General features: G+C 42.9%; 1 protein-coding gene across 7 annotated transcripts; it reads right to left on the bottom strand.

Annotated features, from left to right (window-relative positions):
• Nucleotides 1–4,165: 4,165 nt before the first annotated feature.
• Nucleotides 4,166–20,767, bottom strand: gata3 (GATA binding protein 3). Of its 7 annotated transcripts, none has more exons than XM_005475852.4 (7): nucleotides 20,566–20,767; nucleotides 15,234–15,321; nucleotides 14,694–15,078; nucleotides 13,155–13,688; nucleotides 10,789–10,934; nucleotides 8,146–8,271; nucleotides 4,166–5,750 (listed from the first exon to the last, which is right to left on the bottom strand). In XM_005475852.4, exons 3-7 carry the CDS (start codon nucleotides 14,926–14,928, stop codon nucleotides 5,460–5,462), a joined length of 1,332 nt encoding a protein of 443 aa, XP_005475909.1. In that variant the 5' UTR covers nucleotides 14,929–15,078; nucleotides 15,234–15,321; nucleotides 20,566–20,767; the 3' UTR covers nucleotides 4,166–5,459. The 7 variants fall into 7 exon arrangements, with proteins under 7 accessions (XP_005475909.1, XP_013128570.1, XP_013128572.1 ...); XM_013273116.3 differs by lacking the exon at nucleotides 20,566–20,767 and adding an exon at nucleotides 10,674–10,720 and having other exon boundaries at nucleotides 10,878–10,934; nucleotides 15,234–15,580; XM_013273118.3 differs by lacking the exon at nucleotides 20,566–20,767 and adding an exon at nucleotides 10,674–10,720 and having other exon boundaries at nucleotides 10,878–10,934; nucleotides 13,212–13,688; nucleotides 15,234–15,580.
• Between the last annotated feature and the right edge of the window lie 3,365 nt (nucleotides 20,768–24,132).

Raw genomic sequence — 24,132 nt, 5'->3', positions numbered from 1 at the left:
AGTAGTCATCTGGGAGGTGGTAGTGGACAACCAGACAGGAACATTAATACTTGGCACTAACCATCTATACCACCATCTTGACAGTATAGGAAAAGGAGCACCATCATCCGCACTGTCAGTGTTAGCATAGGTATATTTTTATCAGGCATTGTTCTGTGTTTGATGATATTCTTTGGTGTTTATGTGTGTTACGTCTTCACTACTAGATCGTATGCACTGTTAGCTAGAAATGGCACTAATTGTATTCTGTGTTTAAGTTGTTTGTTTTTGATTTGTTGCACAAAGTAGGGAACACTTGCTTCGTCGCTGAGAGTCTGTCCAAGAAGATGAAGCTATAGCTAGTGTTCAGGTAGCATAGCTTGGGTAGCTAGCCTAGTTATACACCAAAACTGCCAGAAAGTACCAAGAGATTTCATTTTTTTATGTAGTAAATAAACTATAGCACTAACTCAAGGCTTTCAGAGGTGCTCGTAAGCTAAGCAACTGCTATGTGTTCATACTAGGGGTACATAGATGATAGTTGTATCTGTTGTGCCCAATGACTTTAGAAACCAATGACTGTTTTCTACAGTCACTGGTTGTGTCATAGTGGTCTCAGAAAAGAAAAGTTTTTGACTGTGTAACAATCCCTTTGATAGTGAGATAGCTAAAGGAGCAACATGTGCCTAATGGAGCTGACTTTAGTGTTTGATTGAAGGTAGTCTCTTGCTGCTAGTTTAATTGAAGCCAAAGTCACAAGGTATAGTCACAAGCATAGTTCTCTAAAATCTAGAGAACTTCTCTAGATTTTAGTGGTTTCGAACATTTTGGCTACACAGAGAGAGAGTTTGCATTGATTACCCTGCTATAAAACATTTCAGTGTCACTCTTAGGAACAAGAGTTGCACAGACAACGAATAGCAGTAGAACAATTTTCGCAAAGTTGAGTGTAGACCAGTGTCAGTCTAATCGACTTGTCATTAGACAGCGTTGTCTGTCTCTACGTATCAGTGCCAAATTTTAATGTTATATGACACACTGTTGAGCGTGTGGTATGGGATGTGGATAACCATTAAGCCGAACCCACGCTTGTTTTTGTTGTTTTCTTTTTTGGGGGTTTTTTCTTCATCCAGGCCTCAAAATATGTAGCTAAGAAAAAAAAACTATATACCGTTAAACAGGTATTGGTTTGAGCTGTGAGACAGTAGCAGAACCATTAGCCCACAACACACAACCTGTTCCCCCACATGAGACCACACTGACACAGATTGGTCCCACTTTCAAACCAGTATTACTAATACAACACTGTGTTTGTATGTGCTGAGAAACTAGAACACACCTAAACCAAGACATGAAACGTTTTGCACATAAACCATGTGTAATGTAAAGAAAGGTGTGAGGGAACAATCGACACATCCTGTACAAATAGGTTTCTGCTTCCTGTTGTGTGATCATTTTTAGCATTGGGGGGAAATTCTGATGTTTTTTTTCTCTCTTTCAGTTATTCTGAGTTCACTTGAATACCCCCTGCTATTGAATGGGTATTGCCTTTTCACATATTAATTCCAAGCAGCAAATGTTGCATCTTTTTGGAAGAAGAGTGCTTTTCAAAGCCATCAAATTCTTAGCGACCCCAAATTTGACCTGACCTCTGCTGAGGGTGACAGCGGTGCAGCGCGGATGAAGATGGACTATTCCTAAGAGCCAATTACACCCACAAATCTGTCATCATCCTCACCTGAAAGACGAGAGGCAGATGCAGGAAGAGAGACAGACAGAAGGAGAGACGGACAGAAATAAGTGGTTTGTGACGTGGATGACGACGATGACAGAGGGAAGAGGACACGAGATCACAGAGAGTGCCTCATCCTCACCTGAGCCAGTCGCCGCACCTCCAGTCACCCTTGGCGGACGTCCACAGCCAGACACCAGCAGGAAAAAGGTCAACCAGAGGCCATGGGGTCCCACCACGGGGCAAAGCTCTCCTCAATCCCTCTATACACACACGCATACACTCACTATTTCTGTTCTCATTCCACATGCCCCCTTGACCTCACTATTAAAACACAGGAGCAAATCTCCTGATTGGTCACAGCAGCTCAGAAACAAATGATGCCAAATACCTGACTCCTGTATGGCCTTTTCTGCCGGGAAGCAGGCATTCCACTTGTGCAAATATATTTCGATACTGGAAATGGTTTGTAACAGTGTACAATTTAGGGGTCGTTAGATCTTTAGAGTTGTTTAGAGGCTTCGAGCCAAAGACGACATTTCAGTGCTTTGCATGCGAAAGGATCAAACCTTGAGAGGCCGACTACGTGCAGAAGTTCGCTATAAGACTACCTGGTTAACTTGTGGCATAATAAAACTAAAAATAAATGAATTTCTTTTTATCTATCATCTGAGCTTGATATGGGTGTCTTCTTTTTTAACTTCTGCATCCTGTTATTATCGCAGATTGTAACAAATTAGCATCAGCGCGATCTATTTTGCTTTATTTCTTGTAAGTTTTTGGAGGGCTTTAAAGGGTAAAAATGATACTGAAAGGCAAAGATTCTCCTTCTTTTACCACATTTACATTTAGTATTGGTTTTCTGCCTAAGTGTGTAAGTCAGGTACTATAAACACGGCTGTCCAGGCTCACTGTGAAAACACATCACTTTCACCGTTTTCACCAGAGTTTCTTCACAAGTCTTTCCTAAATTCTTGATTCAATTGTGGTCTTTTAGAACTTAGTGCTTCTTTTCATATTCACACCATTTTCGTGATTATCAGTTTTTAAATGGGATCATTGTAGCTAAAAAAAAAAAGTCATTAACTTTTTAAAAAATCTTTTGTCTGTTCTGCTGCGTTTATGTAATTATTTTTAAATTTTTGATGTGCACTTTGAATTGCACCCGAGATGGAAGATACGGCAGACGTACTTTTTGATTGCGGATTTCATTAAAGCCAATGTGTCACGAACTGCTCTGCATACACAGAATAAAACATGCAAGCAAAGAGAACTGACGTGACTCTAACCACTGTAGCTGCGTTGATGTGAAGAAGATGCCGCTTGTAGATTACTGGAAAGCTAATGATGGTAAAGAAAAATGAAGGGGGATAACATGCAGGAAATTCATCAATCGAGAACTTTATGGTGTCCAAAGTCATACTCATTGGCTGAATGGAATAAATCATATATGCATCATGTCTTGGATTGCATGTACAGAGCATATAGTGATAACTTCCCAGCTTTAACAACACTAATCACCCACTATAGTGTATTACTGAGCTCTGCAGCCCTGCATTGCAATCTTTCATATTAATATCAGCTCATTATCTTCTTTTCTCTCCTTCCTGCCTCCTTACACAGGCCACTATCATGCATTCGCACTAACAGCCCTAAAACTCTACTTTAAGTGCGAGCTGTGGAAACGTCTCGAGCAAAACTGATCACTTAATAAACTGACGGGCAAAATGATATTAAAGCTGAAGGGAACTTTATCCGCTCTGCGGTTCAGAGGTTGAAGCAAACACATACAGTAGTTCCTCTTTTCCCCTCCTGCTTAACGCTTTAATCATTTCTCACTACTAGAGGTGATATATTCAGTGAGGTTAACTCAATGTTTAGAAGTGTTCATTAACTTTTTTTCTTTAAAGGATGTTGCACACAGCCATGTGGCTATTTTATATGTATTATTATGTGGTATTGTTATATGTATATGATTGTAATATGTAGCGTTATTTTGCTTAAATTAATATCAACCTGTATTTGCTATCCGACTTAGTTATTAGTCATTATTAGGATGCAAGACAAATGCCTGAAACGATGCTTCTTCCTGTCGGGTCCTTCTCGCTCAGTGTACGACAGATTTTTTTGTTTTGTGCATGTCGGTCGCGATGTGTTTATGTATTTGTCGGATGAGACAAAAGCCACTTGAGCCCACGGTGCCCCGCGCATAGTGGCCTGTCTGACCCTGCCATTTGATTTGTTCCTCCATTGCTGCTGTTTATTCCTTCACTTCCTGTTTGTGCTCAACTGACCTAAGAGCTGTTCCTGTGAATGCTGGGTAAAAAAAAAAAAAAAGGGTGGGCGTCACTAGATGTGGTTGTGGTGGGTAGGTGAGTGGGTGGGGGTGTGTGAGCATGTGTCAAAGATCACACAGCACAGAGGCAGACAGAAAAGACAGCTCTCAACCACAGCTAACATGTCAACAGAGATTAAACTAGTTTATTATTTTCAAAGAGGAAAAAAAAAATTACGAAACAAAAAAAGCAGTCATATTTTACACTAGTGATTATTATTAAATTTTTTACAACCATTCAGTCTGCATAACATAAAGAAATAATTCTACATCTTTGTTTCTTTCGTATTTTTGGTACTCTGATTTATACATACAAATAACAAATACAGGAACTTTTTTCACAATGCATATAATCTGTGGGCAGGAAGAAAGTCTTTCAGGTGATCGAGTGTGTGCGAGTGTGTGCGAGTGTGTGCGTGCGTGTAAGTGTGTGCATGTATGTGTGTGCTTGTACGTGCGCGCTTCAACACAAACCAATTGCCCGAGACCTATAGCACATCCAAAAAAAAAAAAAAAAAGAAGAAGAAGAGAGATGCCTGCAGCCGGAGCCGCTGACTCTCTGCAAACTTAATGCAACACAATTCATGCAGGCAAAAACCGAGGCCTGCCCTTTCTCAAAAGTCTTTCCCTCACCTCCTCCTCCCTTTTTTTTCTTTCCTCCGGGACTCGGAGGCAGCCTCTCCTCACTCCTCCGGCGGCAAGTCTCTCCACCTGCTGCGACTCGTACCCTTCTTGTTGTTAGCTGCCCAGGGGCATGTTTCCTTTTTTTCTTACTTAATTAAAAAGTCTTCATTAAATGTACTGTATTTCATACAATTTGTACAAATATATTCAACGTCTGTCTCTCCTCATCTTCAGCAGAAGAAGGAGGAGAAGAGGGAGAGGAAGCAAGGGAGCGGGAAGGGGGCGGTGGGGGGGGGTTCCTGTTACACAGGTGCAAGGTGAAGAGAGTCGGGTTTGGACATTGAGGAAGAGGGCGTCACAAAAGTTCTTTTAATGTCAGTTTTTTTGTGATGTCAAGTGTGGAAAAATGGCTTTTTGTACACAAATGGAGCTCCTTATCGTGTGGATCAGCTGGGAGGACAGCCTCAATGTGGTGGTGGCGGCTCGGGGAGGAGGGAAAACAAAAAAACGTCCCCCTGGAGGTCAGTGCGCCACAGTCAAGTCAAGTCTGCAAAGCATTCACATCGCAGAGGTACACTTCGATTTTTATAAAAATAAGATACAACTGAGGAGAACAGGAGCCTAAAGCCTGTCACGCTCACACGCCGTGGCTCGGCGGTGAGACTGGGGAGCTTAGATCGGACCGAGAAGCAGTTTGTCGTTCAGGATATGGAAGCAGGTCAGCAGAGGTACCGAAGGGTGCGGTGGTGGCGAGGCCGAGGATTCAGGAGTGGTGCACCGTGGGGAACTCTAACCCATGGCTGTGACCATACTGGAAGGGTGGTGCGGGGTGAAGGGGAGGCTCGAGGAGGGGTGCATGGGTGTGGGGGTGGTCAACATGTGGCCAGAGTGCGAAAAGGGGGGGAAGGATGACATGTGGCGGGACAGGGCGGCCGGGCTGAATGAGCTGGTCTTGTCCATCAGGCTCTTGGAGAAGTCGTCCATGTTATCTTGGGCCTTTTTGCTCTTCTTTGACTTGCTGGACATCTTCCTGTTCCTGGTCTGGATGCCTTCCTTCTTCATGGTCAGAGGTCGGTTGATCTGCTCTCGAAAGGAGAAAGAAAAAGATGGCAGATGAGTATTTGGTCCCCGTGAACATTTCACATGAGATACGAATCTTAAAATTTAAGATTCCAGCATGAGATTTATATTAAAGCAAAACAAACCGTAAGTGAGGGGTGTCACCGAGTTTCAGAGTAAATAAGAAAAATGTGGTGCACAAAGAGCTTTTTAGATTTTGGGGTTTTGGACAGACATAATGCTATGTAATGGAGTCCCATTACGAGGCGAATCAGGCTGCCCCATCCCGAAACACAAGATTGTTTATCTATACTCTTTGTGAGAATGTGTGTTAGTGTGTGTGTGTGTGTTGGGTCGGATATGAATGCTGATTCCTATAAGCTGGAGTGTATCTAAGGCTGTAGCTATGCCAGGAAGAGAAAGAGAGAAAAAGGACAGATGAAGCGGAGGAGGGGGGGTGCAGGGAAGATGGAGAGAGCGTGTGCAGAACACAGACGGAGAAAAGTCTGGCAGCTAATGTGCAGCCGGTCAACCACAGAGACACATGGCCATGACGACTGTCAGCGTCGGCCAAGTCCTTCTCTCCACCCTCCTCCTTCTCGACCGCGTGGCCGACTCTTGGCCAAAATGGCCCCAGCTGCCATATTCCAGCATAGGTTTTAGCGGGGAATGAGAGCTGGATGATGGAATTCCGGCTGTGGGCAGGATTATGAGGGAGGTGGATGAGGCCGACTGGCTTCCTGATCTTTTTCAGTGGTTCTTCCCGGGGAAATGGGAACAGGGATTTCTCGAGCTGTCTGAGACATTGGCATTTTTCGCTGACTCTTTAAACAGCGGCCTCGATGATTAGTGGAGGGCACAGATCTGTTTTCCCCCCAGTGATGTGGGTTTCACTCGCTAAGCTTCGACTCCATACTGGGTGACCTTCTCTGCCTTGCGTGCCCTGATTCCAGTTCTAGGGCATGCTACGCCCACCGAAAGCCAGTCTAGCCTCCGCTCTTTGATGCTGAGATGTCTACCGTCTCGCGAAACAATTCTTGGGCCTCCAGCGTGTGCTCGGCCACCAACACCCGAGCATATCAAACAAAAGCATTTGAGTCAATGACCCCCACAGAATGCACAGTGCAAGCTCTCACATCCTCCCTCCAAAAACCAGCAGCTAACCACCTGAAACCTCAGCGTCCGTACAGAGGTGTGAGGACTGTACACCTCTCAGAAATATAAAGACGAGACAGACACCTTACAGGCATAGTGAGAAAACCCCTGATTACTCAGAGAAGGCCGTCTATGTTTTGGATGTTAACACAACCTTATGTTTGTGGCAACTTTTCTGTTTTCACAAGCTTCTTATCTGAGCTTACGGGACAACAGACTGCTACCATCAGGTGTTTTGTACGCTCACACACATTAGGAGCTCATGCAGGCCAGCGGGGACTCCACTAAATTCTCCATGAAGAATGTGGAATTTGTTTCAAAGGGAGCAAACCCCAACAGAAGTCTGGATTTACCAAAATAAACTAATTTCATAATTACGCCAAGGTCGGGGTCAGTTCAGATGCTAATATGTAACAGGGAAATATTATTCTACTCTCCTTTTAACCTTGGTCTGAATCTGCTTCTGCGCCGCCTCACTATGTGCCAAAAGTAACATGGGAAAATGATTTAACAGAGAGCGCTTGCGTGACAAGCTGGCCAGCAGAGCAGGATACTCTTCCCCTTATGCACAGGGGTATAGGCAACCTCTATCTGTTGTCTGTACAAGGGGGAGGAAAATTACCTACATGTGGCCTCAGAGCAGTTATCCTGCTTATTATTATTATTAGTTTCAGCCACAATGGCAGTTTGATTAAAAGTGACAGCTTTGTGCACAGGAGAGGAGAGAGAGGGAGAGATAAACGCGTCCCTGGGGTTTTCAGATTGAGGATGTGAAATGATGTGGCGAGGCACTAACCAACCCAAAACGAATCAGACGGATTGGTGGTCAGAGGGGGGACTCAGAGTCCCTGGCGCGCATGGAACCAAAAGGCTAGAAATAGAAGAAGAAGAAGGGGGGGAAAAGCGGTCTAAAAAAAATTAATCGAATTTTAATTAAGCCCCTTCTTTAATATTCAAAAGCAAGGCGGCTGCGGGCTTAGTTCACTTAGGTCTTATACATTTTAGATTCGCACTTACTGCCAATAAATCATATTAATTCTACAGTATTTGTTATCGCCGTGCCCCGGAAATTCTCTGCAGGGACAAGTCAGATAAAATATTCAGAGGGAGAGAGGGGAAGGTGCCCAGCAGGACGTGATGGGAGAGAAATATAGAAGGCAGATCTGAGGAGAAGGGGGACAAAGATGGGAGCTGGACGAATAAATATTGGAGGCAAGCCTCGATAGTTATGAGAGATATCCTGTGAAGGTTTATTACTCACATTGTGCAGTTTAAAGTACAGGCCGCAGGCGTTGCACACCGGGTCCCCGTTGGCATTTCTCCGCCACAGCGTCGTCGTTGTCGTCTGACAGTTTGCGCACGACGTCCCTGCCCGCCTGGCTGCCGACTGCACGAGGCAGACAGGCCAAAAAAAGGGAAAAAGGAAAGAAAAAAACATCACATGACCGCTCAATGACCCAATCATCACGGAGGTTTATTCTAACAGCTTTAATACCATCATTCAGGGCTCGTTTTAACACTTAAATTTGGCTTAAAAAATACACACACTCGTTAACTTTGCTTACGCGAAATAGCCATGTGGCACTCATTAAGAAGGATTTGCAAGGATATCTGTGGAATTTTTAAGAGTCATCGGGACAAATTGGTGTAAATTCAGCAGCCCTGTATCCATGGTATCCTCGATTGATTCAACAAAGAAACATCACATGCATTTTCTATTATACCTGCTTAAATACAGTCTTTAATTTTTCATTCTAGCATTGCGCAAAGCTGCTTGAAACATTCAGAAGCTTTTATTTTGACAATATATACATTGTATATCTCTACCCAGTGCATTTTCTTTTGCATTTAGTGCAAGCTGAAATTTTTTTTCAATGAGGAAAGAAATAAAAAAAATTTTTAAAAACAGGGCTGCTTTCACCCGGGGCTAAAAATAGCCACGTAGAGCTCATACCTCCTGGAGAATAAATATTTACAGAACACATAAAAGCAGTGCCTTGAAATGGGAGAGCTATTAAATGTGATTAAATTAACCCCCTCCTTTAAAAAAAAAAAGCCAACATGTGACGTCAGACAATGGAAAGGAAAAGGAAGGAGATGAAACGTATAGATTTGGCATCGATTAAACGTAAAAGGCCTCTTCTGGAATGTATGCTTTGGATTCTTTCAATATGCGCACAAAATATGAATACATAATGCGGTGAAATGAACCACATGGCAATAATTGCACGCCAGTTAAATGCACACAGTTTGGAAAAGAAAGAAAGAAAGAAAGAAAGAAAGAAAGAAAGAAAAAGAAAGAAAGAAGTGGGTATTTTTGGCTTCGCTGCAGGCTACTAGCAGAGTAAAACCCTCGCTCCATCCTGCCACAGTGAAAGTCATGTCTTCCGATGGATTTCAGCTGCCTGCCTCACAGGCCAGTTTGCTGCAGTGGCTTGACATTGATGTTATAATCTCTAAAAACAATCAATAGACAGGTGACCGCAGAGGACACGCTAACGTAAAGGACTACATTATCTCAGGGAGGAATTTCCAATTATACACACGTGGTGGCCTAATAACCCCTGCTGCTGGTCGCTGTGAATACCCAATCACAGTGGAGGAACACACCTTATGAAATAATCTCTATTTTTATTCACTTCACCTATCATCATAGTTTGACCGGTTTTGTTATTTTTCCAACATTTTCTTTCTTTCTTCGCAGCCAACACTTTAAATATCAGCAATGAAAGGTCGACAGGATTAGTATTTACACGATGTGGTGATTTCATAGAGAAATGACTCGGCTCGCAGATCTTATCTTCGTCCTAATTTTCACTTTCTGGCCTCTACAGTTTTTTCCTGACCTTTTTCACCTCCGCGAGAAAGAGGTTCAAGGTCAAACCGGCCTGGTTGTTACCCACACCTGAGCATCCTCGTGTGTTTAAGCGGTGATTACAACGCTAAACAATTTCACGTCGTGGCTCTCTGTCTGACCTGGCTCGGGCTGCCTCAGCCTTTATGTTTTGACTGGGGAAGCGGGGCTTGTGTTGTTGAAAGCGACTTATCTGCGCTGCTCAGATATCCGGCAGCTCTTTCCTGAGTAGTCGGGTTTTCACATTATAGAGGCGAAGTGGTGCAGAGAAGAAGTCCAGAGCAGAAGAGGTCTGGACGGCCATTTTTGCCTCGAAAGATTTTTTTTTTTTTTTCAAAGAGTGGGGAACTCCTCTGAAGCTCATAAGAGATGTAAGCTCTGATGAGAGGGGCTTTCCCCAAAATAACTGTAAAAATAGCTGCACTTGGAAAGCAAAAAGGTCTGCTTATAGCTACAATATAGGCTCACCTACAAGATGAAATAAAAAAAAATGGATGCTGTTAAGAGTGCACAACTGCAGCCATGCTCAGTTCCTTTAATCAGAATCATAGTGTGTGAGGGGGGGGGGGTTGTTTTGGTTTTTTGTTTGTTTTATCCCGGGGGTTGTTTTATTTGCTCAATTAAAAATGAAAGACAGAAAATGTAATCCCTCTTTTAAAAAATGTAGAACTAAGGCGCTCGCAGTGCAATTTTAAATTAAATATTTAAAAGTTAAATAACACTGTGCAGGACGTAAATAAAGTACTACAAGTGGAAATAGTCCAGGTGTCGTACAATAGCTGTAAAGCTTTGATGGCCACAGATAGCGTTCTATGATATACATGGGGCCTACGGTGTGAATCAATGACAATTTTAGCAAATAAAAAGTAGCACTGTCATTGCATTAAAAAAAAACTGCACTTTTTTTTTCTGTGGTAGTATCTGAAAGCAGAGACCTGCACTTGTCGAGTCAATTTCCTGCAGCTAATAGGCCTACTTCTTCCTGGATAGGGGAAAAAACAGAGAGAGAGACGGAAATGTCATCAACAGAGAAACATGGTGGAGACGTACCAGCCGTCGCTTGGGTTTGATGAGAGGGCGATTCTGCCCGTTCATCTTGTGATAGAGTCCGCAGGCGTTACACAGATAGTGACCCGTACCGTCCCGCCTCCACAGCGGAGTCGACGTGGCCCCGCAGTTCACACACTCTCTACCTTCTGCAAGAGCCAACGCGCGCACACACAGACACACACAAACACACACACAAACACACAGAAGATGGAGAGAGTGTCCAGGTCAGTTGGTCCTTAAAATAACCAGCAATAACTGGTTCATGTAATCAATGCTGAGAATAAAAAAAGGTTAGAGAAAAGTATTTATATGTATATATATATATATATCAAGTATTCTGTAAAGCACAGAACAACTAATAATAACATCGACTAATAATAATAAAAATAATAATATTAACTAGACAAACTAGCAGCAGAAATTAACAATAATAATATTAATAACAACAATAACTAGAAAGGCTTGCAGTAGATTTATTTGTCACACACACACACCACGCACGCACACATTAAACACATGTGGTTAGTGTTGGTGTCGAATACAGCAGTTGTGTGAAGGTCCATAAAGCATAAATTATTTCAGTAAACCACAAAACTTTTCACACTGCGGGTCTCTAAGCAGGATTTTCAGACTGAGCAAAATCCACTTTGGAGCGTGACAATTTTTAAAATAAATCTAATCAAATCCGCCAAATTTCCCTTTATTAAAAATTTATATAATTTAAATAATAATAATAATAATAATAACATGATAATAATCTTTTATTTAGAAATTATGGGGGGTGGGGGGGCAGGTTTGACTGGCACTTCTCTAGTGACACCGACAGGTGAGACGTGCACTAACAGTTGGATTATGGTATACGGGGGGCCTGAAACTGAAACAAGGGAGCTCGCTGCACACATCGTCAGATTATTTGAAAGCAGAGACTCACTCACACAGGGCTTTTGTGCAACGCCGAGAGCCTTTTGCATTCTCAGGCATGCAGCCACACTTCCCCTTTTTTTTTCGAGCTGCAAACACACACGCGCGAGCGAGCGCACACACACACACAGACATACACACACACACACACACAGCCCGACTTCTTCACAAAGACTAAAAGAGATGCGTCGGTCCGGGTCGTGCCGCGTCGTTTAGATGTGACAGACATGCAAGCACCTGGGAAAGTGTGTGTTGCTATTTCTCTCTCTCTTTTTTTTCTTTTTTTTTTTGGCTTGAGAATATGTTGCAGAAATCAAACAGGAACTGATCCAATGCATGTGACTTAAGAAAAGCAGGCCTCTGCAATGCAGCGTTTTGCACAGTGTGTTTGGTGCTCCGGGAGAAAAGCTTTCAGCGCTGCGCTGAGTTTACATGAAGCACGCCGCACTGAAGACCTGATTAAAACATCCAAATGAAACTCTTCAGATCGCCAAATATCTTTAACTGCACATTATCTCACATGATCCCGGAATTCACATCTTTATTTGCATTAATGGCCCAGTGTATAGTGCTGAATAATCCCGATGATATGCATCAACTAATCCTCTGTTTTCTATACTCCCCATCAAAGACGCTGATATTAATCTCATTACAGAAAACTGGTTTTCAGCGGCGCTGAAATAACCTTTAAAATAATTACCCACCCTCTTCACAATTTGTAAATATCTCCCTCCTCTCTGTCTGTCTGTCTTCTTTTTTCCCTCCCCTCCCTCGGTGGTTCGTGAACTCTGCCACGGCGACGGTTCAGCCGCTTTTTCCCTGTGAATGAACGAGCAGTATCCGGTGCTCTACCGCTGGGTAAACAATGCAACTGTGGCGTGCACTGGTCCGACAATAATGGGATTATCTTAAACATATAAACGGGGCGACACAGCCCAGAGAGTTGGCTTCCCCTCTGTCTCTCTCCCACTCTCTGTTAGTGCAGAGGAAGATGAAAAAATGACCTAATTTATGGTTCAACTCGGAAATCATTTGCGTCATGATTTTTTTCCTTTTTGCCTCAATATAAAAAAAGTTAAATTCATATTTTTTTTATTTCAGTTGTCAATGGTGTTAATCTTTTACCCCCATTTTTTTATTTTTAAATTAATTTTTAAATAAATATAACGCGTTTTTTATTTGTTTTATTACTGCTATTATTATAATTCATATCATTATCATTTTTTTAAATCAGACCATGAAAGGGAAATCTGTGAGGCATTTTTGCGGGTGTTTGGGTTAAACTGATTCGTGCGGCCTTAAACCTCCATGTGAGGGATGAACGTGCTGATTATGGGCTTTTATTTTAGAAATCTATGTGAGATTAAACACGGCTGATCATTAAAGGCTGCAAATCTGGGGAATGCTGTTAGATCAAAAGGGAATGTAATAAAGCGCACGCCTACCTGAAGTGGACCTTGTTTTTGGTCTTGTTTTGGAACCATAACTAGAAGATGACCCACCTATCAGGCTACTTGGTGGGAAGAGGCCTGGGCCGTATTCAGGGACATAGGGTGGGTATGTGGCGATGGGGTGGTGGGCAGAGGATGACCCTGCTCCGATTGATGCCACGCTCCGGCTGTGAGCTGACTCCAGTTTCATACTCTCGGCCAGGGTCACTTGGTACTTTATGCACTCTTTATCCTCCTGCCGCCCGGAGCTGCTGGAGCCGGGGGTAGATATGCCCGGATCCGGGGATACGTCTTTAGGAGGGGTCGGGGGAAACGTGAAGAGGTGTGGACTGGAGTGACCGGTAGACAGGGAGGAGGAGGATGAGGCTGGGGGGTAGACGGACAGGCTGGCCGGGGAGCCGTGGTGCAGGTTCTTGGGAAAGGGGCTCAGGTTCCAGGGAGAAGTGCTGTGGTGCGGGGGGATTCCTTTGCTCCCCTCCAGCCAGGGCAGAGAGCCGTGCAGTAATGAGGGACGGCACACCTGGCTACCTGAGGCAGCACAGAAAAACAACACAAAAGATCACAACCTGACTTCACTCTGCAGCAAAAACAAATACACATTGCCATTTAAAGTTGTCGGGCTTCAGGCCTGAAAAAGCAGGATTTAAGCTTTTACGCACAAATTAAGCAAACAAATCAGGTGACATTTCTTTATTTCTTTTTTTAATTATTTTTTAATTATTCCACACACAGAAGCAACCATTCACTGTGACCAACATCCAGATCAAAATTTTTAAAAAATCCTGGCAGTTTGTTTACACTTAGAAATTATCTGAACCCCTCTAGTGTGTAGAAATTTGAGAGTTTCATGTGGCCACGCACGTGCGTAAATTTACCCTTTAACCTTCCTATTGAGCGGGCCTAAATGCAACATATGAATGCATGTAATTCAAAAGAAACTCGACTGTTGAGGAAGTTAAAGCCTACATCATAGGAAACTTCATAAATGACTACGCGTCAGTGACTGGCACATTAGAAAATAGACAGTTGGAGTGTGAGAGCAGAAGCCAAAAAAACAAAAAACAAAAAAAGCATAAACACCAAAGTGTTCCAGGTGTATCTCTGGTTTCTGTGCCAACACGTCTATTTGTTTAAATCCGTAACTAAACACTCGATCGATCCAGAAAACAAATTGGGCACGAGCTTTTAAAAAAAGGAAAAAAAAACTTCACCAGCATATGAGTCAGCTCATGTTTGTGAACTTTAAACGGGAATTGACTTCAGTACGAGCCATACTCAGAAACCATATGCGTAAACTACACATATTTACGCCGTGGTTTCACAACACTTGAGTTTTATAAGTCGAATCAACCCGGGCTAAAATCGAAACTCGTTTCTTTTTTTCCTTTTTTTTCCCTTTTTTCTTTTGTCTGGGTCACAGTGAGAAAATAATTCCGAGCTGTAATGGAGCCTGCCTGCAATTACGCACGGGCATCCAAACAAATAAAGGGGGCAAATGATTAAATAAAAGGCCTTAACAGGCCGTTTACTTACTGTGTGGAGGAGGAGGGTACCTCTGGACGGCTCGGACAGAGTTTCCATAGTATGGAGAGACGTGGTTCCCCTGTCCATCGATATTAAAGAGTACATCCACATCTTCAGCGAGGGGATACTGCGAAGGGTCCATGTATGAGTGGCCGAGGCCCGGGTGATGTGAGCCAGGATGCTGTTCGTTCATCACTGCGGGATGATGGCTTATCCATCGTGGCTGGTCCGCACTTACTTCCATCGCTTGATTTCTTTAGATATATTTTTTCGTTGCTTTAGCAAATGTTCATGCACGCTGAAGCAAACTGGTACAAGTCAAAAGATAAGAAATAAACTGTCCCAAATCCGCGTGTTTGTTAAATCCACAGGTTCCGCGCTTGCTTCCGATCACCTGGAGACAGAGGGGAGAATTTATCGTCTTACGTTCTCACATTTGTTTACATGCAACGCTTCTAAAACTTGACAGGACGCTCACGCTTAAGCAATTCACACGCGATTTTAAAAAAAAAACAAAAAACAAAGACAGAAATTAAACAGAGAACATACCCAACATTACAAATGCAACTGAGGTGCTGTCATAGAAATACGTCCAAAATGGAATCCGGTCCCACGCAGAGCTCCTGAACTTCTTCCTCTTAGCAAACAAACAGCGAGAAAAAAAAAAAAGTCAGTGCTTCAGCTCAACAAGTAGCGGAGGCTTGCACGGGGCGCAGGCAGGGCTTGTTTGCAGTGGATGGCTTCACTGCGCACTGACCAGCACCAGCAAGTTAAACTCACTGATCAAATCTCTGTTTGTGCGCAGTTGAAGCCCTCTCCATTAACTCCGCTCCTCTCTCTCTCTTTCCCTCTAGGTCTGTGAGTCTCTTGCTTACTCACCCTTGCCCTACCTCTCTCTCGCTTGCTCTCTCTCTCTCTTGCTCCTTCCAGTCCCCCTTCTTTTTTTCCTTTTCTCTCTCTCTCTCTCTCTCTCTCTCTTTTTTTTTTTTTTTTTTTTTTACAGTGAAGGCATTCTTTCAGGATGGCGCCAGGCAGCTCAATGCTTGCAGACAGCTGTGGCGCGACGCAACTTAAGGAGGGTCTGTCAGTGTCATCAGTTAAGGGGAGGGGCCTGCTCTAATTGAATATAACATTGGGCCAAGGAAGATATAGAAGAGCTGCAAGATTTTATTACTTTTTAAATGTTTTTTTTCTCTGAAATCCTCAAAAGAGGTATATTTATTTTAAATATGAAAATTGTACTTTAGTAAGGCCTTATACACTTAACAGCTGTCTTATGCATGCAAGCGTGCTAGGTGTGCAAAACTGGTACTATAGGAAGTTATTTTATTTTGAATTAATCTATAAAATATGATGCCTACGTTTATAAACTTAAAAATGAAAACTTATAAATTCACCTTCAGAGTCATTAAAGTTGACAAGTATAAAAAATGATAACCAAAAATAAAAGTTTTAAACTCCTTTTCTAAGAAAAAAAACTTTTATTTCAACAGCCGCTAAAGTCTGCGCTTTTTCCTGCTACAGTGTGCGAGAAGAGAAGAACAGAAGCTGCTGCAGAGCCTGTTGCTCTGGGCCAACGGCATGTTGCGGGACATTTATGCTCTTAAAATTGTGACAGTGCGTCCTCTCGCGGTGACAGGCACATTATTCTAATGGCAGAACCAAACTGAGCCGATTTCCTCACCGTGAAGCCGGCACGGACAGAGACGCCTGGGTGACTGAGCCTACAGTTTAAAAAAACAAAACAAAACCGAAAATTTAAAAAAAAAAAAATACTTATAATGTAAGCTATCACTGGCTGTCACTTAACTCAGTCGGTATCTGTGCAATAGCTGCAACCTGCTCACTGCAGCAACTCAGACAGACGAGCAGCAACGAGCGATGTCATGATTTATTCACAGCAGTGAATAACGCGCATTGATAAGTCGCACTGCGAGTGACCGTAGCCCGCCTCGCTTTGGCCAGTTTTTCTTTTTAAAAAACACAAACTGGAATTTAAAAGGGCACCCCTGTGTGTTCAGTGTGACACGGCCATGATGCCCTGTGTCTTCCACCTGAGAAACAGTCCCCCTCTGTCCCTCCCCGGGGGCAGGTGTGTGTGTGTGTGGGAGGGGGGAGGTATTTTATGTCTAAATCCCGGTTCGATCTGCATATACTGTCAGACTGGTGGTGTGTAATAGTAGCAGTGTGTGTGTGTGTGTGTGTGTGTTGGGGCAGCCACTGGAAGTGACGTCACCTCGGTGTAAACAGTCAGGAAATGAATCCTCTCGCGGCGGCTGCGGGAGCGCGCACGCCCTCGCACCACGTAGGTATTGGCATGATTGTGCTGTGGGTGTAATATCAGATGGGGGTCACTTCCTTTGAGTGGGGGGTTGGCACCAAAAAATAAAATAAATTTAAAAAATAAAAGCATTAAGGTGATCAACAAAGACGCCATCAGAGAGATTATTTAGCAGGTGAGCCTTCAGTTGCATGAGCACAGGTGATGGCTCATTTATTCAATCCCGTCTGAAATTATTAAGCTTGCTCTCAGCCGAGCGCGTGGGAGCACGGGCAGAGGAGGACTTGGCAAAGCGTGCTATTTTTCCCTCTCTCCAGGATAGCCCTACCTGGGGAGAGGGAGAGGGAGAGCGAGCGTTTCTCACACAGGCAAAGCCCGAAACTGAACTTGGACGCAAACTGCTGTAGCTGCCATTGTCAGGCTGTCAGCGGACTCGTGTAATTATCCTCTCGAAAAAGTATCGCGGAGCGTTATCCACAAAGTAGCCGTTATAGGTGCTCGAAGGCAACACACGACGGTAAAATGTGGCCTAAAATCCCGATTATGTGTTTTTGTTTCTTGACTGGATGCATCGAAGCTTAGAGAATGGGACATGGAAGCCATCCCATCACTTGATTCCCCAAGCCTCGGTGTCAATAACGCCGGAGCTTATTCAGCGCGGGATATAAGACTGCCTCTGTTTTTCTTTAAAAAAAAAGAAAAAAAAAGAAAAATGTCATTTTTAATCCTAAACTGTCGTCACGAAGGGAGAAATGGTGGCTTCGGCTCTTTTTTCTGTGTGTGTGTGTGTGAGTGCGAAAAAGCGAGAGGGGCTAAAACGAGCCCACATTAGTCTATTTTTGTAGTTAATGGCCTACAAATAGCACCGATGCTGTGCGTAAAGATTTGTTAAAGGTTTATTCATAAACTCGGGCGAGAGTCCAGTCCTTTTTTTTTTTTTTTTTTTTTTTTTTGATGGCTTAGATAATTTCTGCGAGATTATGATAGCCAGCTTTGATTAAAATCGAGCCACTTTCTTTTTTTTGTTCTCTACACTGCAGTTAACACAAGAACGGATTATTCCATTGCCTGTGTGTGTGTTTGTGTGTGTGTTTAGGGGGATCAAATGTTTTAGATAACGTCTAATGCTTGCGTGCATGTGCGTGTGTGTGTGCGTGTGCGTGTTTACTTTGTTCCTCAGCGTCCTGTGTTCTCAAAATTACAATCATTGTTTTCCCTCATAAATAAAAGTTTCCTTCCGCCAGCTGATTAATCAGAGGTCAGCGAGATAAAAATCATACAATAATACATTAGATGGTATAACAGTTATGACACCACCAGTGAGTGTTCGCCCACTGCTACCACTACAGTAATATCAATACTTTTTTAAAAAGGAAAAGAAATTCAAATGATATGAGTGGCAGCTCGTGTGAGGTATATTTAGAGCCAAGAAGAAGCAAGAGGCGCTATTTTAAAATAATATTGAAAAGAATTGCCTGTGCGCATGCGTGTGTGCGCATTTACGGCCTGTTATCTGGGGTCGTAATGTGTCACGTATCATTATTTATTCCAGCACGCACAGATAAAAGATAACCAGCCAGAATTAAACTTATTTTTTGTGAAAATTTTTTTATATATTTAAAAAAAAAAAAAAATCAAAAAGGACTTTGGCGCAAGAAAACACACGACATAAGAACATAATCCAAAGAGCTTCTGTGGAAAAGAAAGAAAAGAGAGATGCCCAGCCAGTGATTAAAAATGCTACGGGCTATAGTCATGCTGTAAATTGTGATATTTTTTACTGGTTAAGCGCTCAGTTATACATTTTGAAACCCGTATATTACCGCAGGTAACCTATTTGTTTCTTACTCGGTGAGTCATTTATCACCTTTCTAGTCTTTTCAAGAAAAAAGTGGGGCTGCTTTTCTGTCAGCATGGGAACCAAGTCGGGTTCTTAGAACAAAACTAGGGCGTAAAATTCTGCTTGTTGGGCGCGTGAAACTTAAAAACAGAACTGGCTTTCCTAGAACGATTTAAATGAGCAAGAGCTGAAGGATTGATCACATTTTCTTCGAGTGTGTTTAAAAAGAAAAAAAAAGAAAAACTAGCACATCAGATTTTGTGTCATTCTTCCCAACGAAGAAGAAAAAAAGAGCAAAGAAAAAAAGGGGGCTGCCAATTGACTGAGTTGTGATTCTTATCTTTATATCACGTCTCGCCAGACGCACTGATGTAATCTTTCATTTGAGGTGCAGGGCCTTTTCACCTCTTGTCTAGTGCATCTCCAAACAGAAGTCATTCATCATTCAGGCACTAAATTGTTTGGCTGATTTTTATTTTATTTTATTTATGTTATTAATCTTTGTGATTTAAATGAGTTTAAAGTGGAGCCCGGAGTGCTAGCAGCCTCTCTGACACCTCCTGCAATAACGAAATTTCGATTGTGACGGGAAATTAGAGTGAAAGTGCTATCCGCTCGAGCGGTCTGCTGCTTCTTCTTCTTCTACGTTTTTAATCCGAGTTTATATTATTTTAGTAATAACACCGTATTTTTTTTTTTAATCATTTTATCCTTTTTTTTATCCTATCGTATCGTATCCTCTTTTTTAAGAAGCAGATAAATGAAGGAAAAAAACCCATCAAGGTGTCTGAGGGTTTCTCTTGTGTTCTGCTCCCCGCGTGCAAATAACCGCTGGAGCTTTTTGGCCCGTGACCGTGCGCGTGTGATGCCCCTGATTTAGCTTCCTATTCATTCTAAACAGTGGCTCTCTCCCTCTCTCGCACTCACACAAACACAAACACACCGCCATATCGAGACACATCGACCAAAGACGAGATGGAGGAAACTAATAACGGGCTGGGTGTGTGTGCGTGGGGGGTGCAAAGCAGCCTCAGCAAGCCCAGCTCCTTCTTATGACCCGCCGGCAAAGGTAATCAGATCAATTTCACGGCTTGTATGGGATTCTCGCCTCCACCACCAGGTAATGCGAGAGGTAATGGGTCGCTAAAAACACTCATCTGTGCTATTTTAGGTGGGGGTTAAATAATCTAAGAAGTGAAACCGGCTGTCGTTTAGCCTTTTTACATATCAATCCGTTGACTCAGGCGAGCCAAAGAAAAAGAAATGCTAGCTTAATTATCAGGCCGGCCAACCAAAGCAAATTTCGCTCGCGCTGCTAATAAATAAAAGGACAGAGAAAGCAGCTAGCATTAAACGCAACAATGGCGCTCGTTATGGATGTTGTAGCCAGTATTGTCAACACTACCCCCCCACCCCCCAGCCCCCCTTTTTTTTTATTCCACCAAGTGCACACAGAGCGATGTTAAGGGGGAGAGATGAAGGTGTAACGGGTAGCTTCATCTCCGGCTTCACTGAAGTCCAGTCACAAAAACAAAAATAAAAGATAAAAAACAAAAATGTTACCGCTTTACTCATAATTTTCGTTTATAGTCATTTAGTCTAGCACCCAAAAAAAAAGCACATTCACAAAAGTTTCCCATCATTCTCAGACCGTCAGTGAGCTCACAGACAGGCTACAAAGCCACCGAGGGAAGCGGCAGCTCATTGGATGGGGCATTTAGGATGCGGCGGCTTCAGAGCAAATCTAAATATTTACTGACCTGCAGTGGACGCTGGACGGGTGGAGGCTTTTTTTTCCGCAGACGTGAAGGAAGAGTGACATAGAGATGGAGGCGCCGATGGCATTTAGAGAGAGGCAGAGAGAAAAAAGAAAGAGGGCGAGGAGCTGTGGACGGGGAGGGGAAAAACACACACGCAGACACACACTCACTCACACACACACTCTCAGCACAGCGCTAGGAGTGGTGGCGGCGGCGGCGGCGGTGGTGGTGGTGCGCGCGCGCCCTCGGTCCCGGAGTCACAGCGTCACAACTCAACGCGAGGAGGAAACACGCGCGCACATAGGCTGTACCGGGCAGGCTGCACGAGCACACGGGCCAACCAAAGGCGGCCTCTTTACCGTACTTACTGTACAGAGCACGCCAGCTCTTCCGGGTCTGAAAGCACAGCAAGTTATGGGAATAGAACGGCAGTAGAAATCAATGGGAATCTATTGTAGGGTTAAAATAGAAGTGATCTATAATAGACAGTCATTTATTATGATTTTGATGCAATTTAAAATGAGATTTCCTATTTTTTTTAAAATGTTATTTTTGTGTTTAACCCCATTTTGTTGTATCCAGGTGATCATGTTAATTCAGGAGACGCCCAATATTGGCACACAAGCCGAATGAAAGTAAGATTATGTTGTATTATATGTAAGAAAAAGGCGATTGTCGGCATTTGCACGTTATTTTTTTTTTCTGATTGAGCAATGCACAACTGTATATTGTGTAACTGTAACTGGCTATTATCTATATAGGCTTTTATGTGGTGCCTGTACAGTTTCTGTCACTGTGAGGGCTTGTGCTCTGCAGATATTTCACCGCAGAACACAAGCCCTCACAGTGGCAGAAACACGTTGCACGTCCCTTTGTGTTAGGAGAGGAGCCCCTTTCTCTCCCCTGCCACAAAGGACAGATGAAGCCATAGCTGCTCGGTGTCTAATCAACACCAAAAGGCAAAAGGCAAAAGGCAAAAAAAAAAAAAAAAAAAAAAAAAAGGATTCACAAACTCCTCAGCAATTACAGAACAACATTTCAGAAGGAGGAGAGAAAAAATATACATATGTAGGCAATAAATCTGAAAATGTGATCGAGGCTACACACGGCAAAAGCTTCACCCACATAAACACACAGAGACACACACTGAGCATATAGAGGCCGGCCAGCCTGCTTATTGACACCATGGTTGATTGAAAGGAGCACCAAGCAAATCCGATCCTTCTCTCTGTGAAATGCACTGAGGAAAAAGAGAGGTAGGAGAGGAGAGGAGAGGAGAGGAGAGGAGAGGGAGGATGCTGGAGGCTTGCTATCTCTCATGTTGCGCCTTGACTCTTTGAAGGAGAATGTAAACTGATCACACCCAAATCTATCTTTGGGGAAGAAATTCAATTAAGGTAATAAATTAAAGATAATTGGCGCAAACCTCGTTGTATAAACTTACGAACGCGACTACAGCCAAATGCGTCTTTTTTAAAAATCAATGAATTATTCAGCAGCCTACTTCCACACAGGGACGAGCCGAGCCTTTCATTTATGGAATCCCACCCAGTGTCTAAATAGAATTACAGAATAACGACAGCGTCAAATTGTAATGATTTATTAATCTGCTTTTGACGTAAATAAAGCGTTTTTTAAATTATATTCTATTTTATTTTTGATCAGGGGAATTATTCGATTTCAATGTAAAGATGAAGTTAATATGCGGATGCGATAAATGAGCGCGCTGATGAGAAACGACGATTAAAGCGGCATTCATGCGCGCTCGCGATTAAAGCACATTATAGGTGTAATAAAAAGATTAATTACGAGGAAAATAACCAGAATCAATTCGGTCCTGTTCACTGTGGGTACAATTAAATAAAGGTAGGAAATAACGTTTAATTTTAGGCGGCGGATGTGAAATGCAGTTGTGTTGTTAAAGAGGAGGAATGCTTTTTTTTTTTTTTTTTTTTTTTGGGTGAAATCGAGTCTTAATTAATTTCAAATAGAGACTGTAAACGGGTTTAGGGGTTTAGTACAGGCCCCACAGTGTCACATTAGAGGTATGAGGCTGTGTAGTGTTTTGCACTTCCTCTAACAGGGATTTAACGAGAGCGCATGCGGCCTGGAGCCTGAGTCCAAAGTCGCTCTCCTCTCTTCTTCTTCCTCCTCTTCTTCTTCTTCTTTTTTTCCTGCCGTGAAATCGCGTGATTAATGTAGAATTTGACGCTAGCTCCCGCGTGACAGCTGACAGCAGCTAAGCACCCCCCCACCCCTACCCCCTTCACTCTATTGGTATACTGGTCGTAATCAAAAGCAAGAGTCTGTGCACACCGGCCTTATTATTATTATTATTATTATTATTATTATTATTAGTCTCACAGCCAGCTGATATTCATCTCCCCCCCAGCAGTTTGAATGAGGTTTCAGAATCTCAGCATTACATCCAGATTAAATCACCTGCCTTTTCTTAGTTTCTTAATTTTGCAGATTGAGGTTGCAGCAGCAGTAGGCCAACCCCCCCTCCCCCGCCCGTGTACCGTGGCGCTTTTTCAGGCCCCTTTAGTGCATAAATGGAGTAAATCATTTACGGTCACCCGCTTTTATAGACTCCCGGTGTAGCCTAAATTTTATTAGCCCCTTCCCACTCCAAATGTGAAATAAACGGTGCAGTATATATCTCCTCCTTTTTTTCCCACCCCCTTCTCTCTCTTTCTCTCTCTCTCTCTCTCTTTCTTTCTCTGCCTACATGATTCTTCGCTGTAAATGTCGAATAAGATGACCTTAATTTGAGACAAAACAGCGCCAAAAATGTATGGGCCACGTATTATCTATTTACTTATTTATTTCCTCAATGTGTTTTATTATTCTCGTCCTGTTCACCCTCCAAACGTTAAGCCAATGTGTGTGTGTGTGTGTGTGTGCGCGTGTGTGTGTGTGTGTGTGTGTGTGTGTGTGTGTTTTACGGCGGCTTCTCCCTGCGATTTTATTTTAAAATATTAGGCCGAGGTGGGGAGAATTATAAACGACTCTGCTCTTATCTGCTCCCTTCACGTATCCAGGATCACAGAAGCTGATTAAGAAAGAAGTCACAGCCAACGCTGGATTCATAATGATTTGGAATAATGAATCCTTATCTCCCCTCTGCAGATTATCAGCCTTTCAGCTCGCCATGTTTTGTTACATGGGATAATTTATTGCATCTAATACATCACAATGAATCTGATGGGGGAAAGTGATGGCCATGTTAGGAGAGAGGCTGTCTTTTTTTTTTTATCCCGGGGCAATGAAATGCCTTTACGATTTTTAATTGGTAAAATATAAGGGGGGTGGGGGGTGGAGGGGGGGATCTGATAAAAAAAAAAGAGAAAAAGAAAGAAAAAATAGAAGCACAGAGGTATAATCTTGCCTGCTAGTGTTCCAGCAGCACTCTGCACTATAATTAGTGTGTCAATTTCAACCTGAAATTAACAACATCGACCTGCCATCTCTGCTTACGCCGGTGGAGTCAGCTAGATCCTAATTTCGCATGATTTATTTTTCACCAAGAAGAGATAATTAATCATAAACACGGGAGAAGGAAAA

This window comes from Oreochromis niloticus, linkage group LG17 (assembly GCF_001858045.2).
Source record: "Oreochromis niloticus isolate F11D_XX linkage group LG17, O_niloticus_UMD_NMBU, whole genome shotgun sequence".
Classification (NCBI taxonomy): Eukaryota; Metazoa; Chordata; class Actinopteri; order Cichliformes; family Cichlidae; genus Oreochromis; species Oreochromis niloticus.
This window is presented reverse-complemented; position numbering and strand designations above follow the sequence as displayed.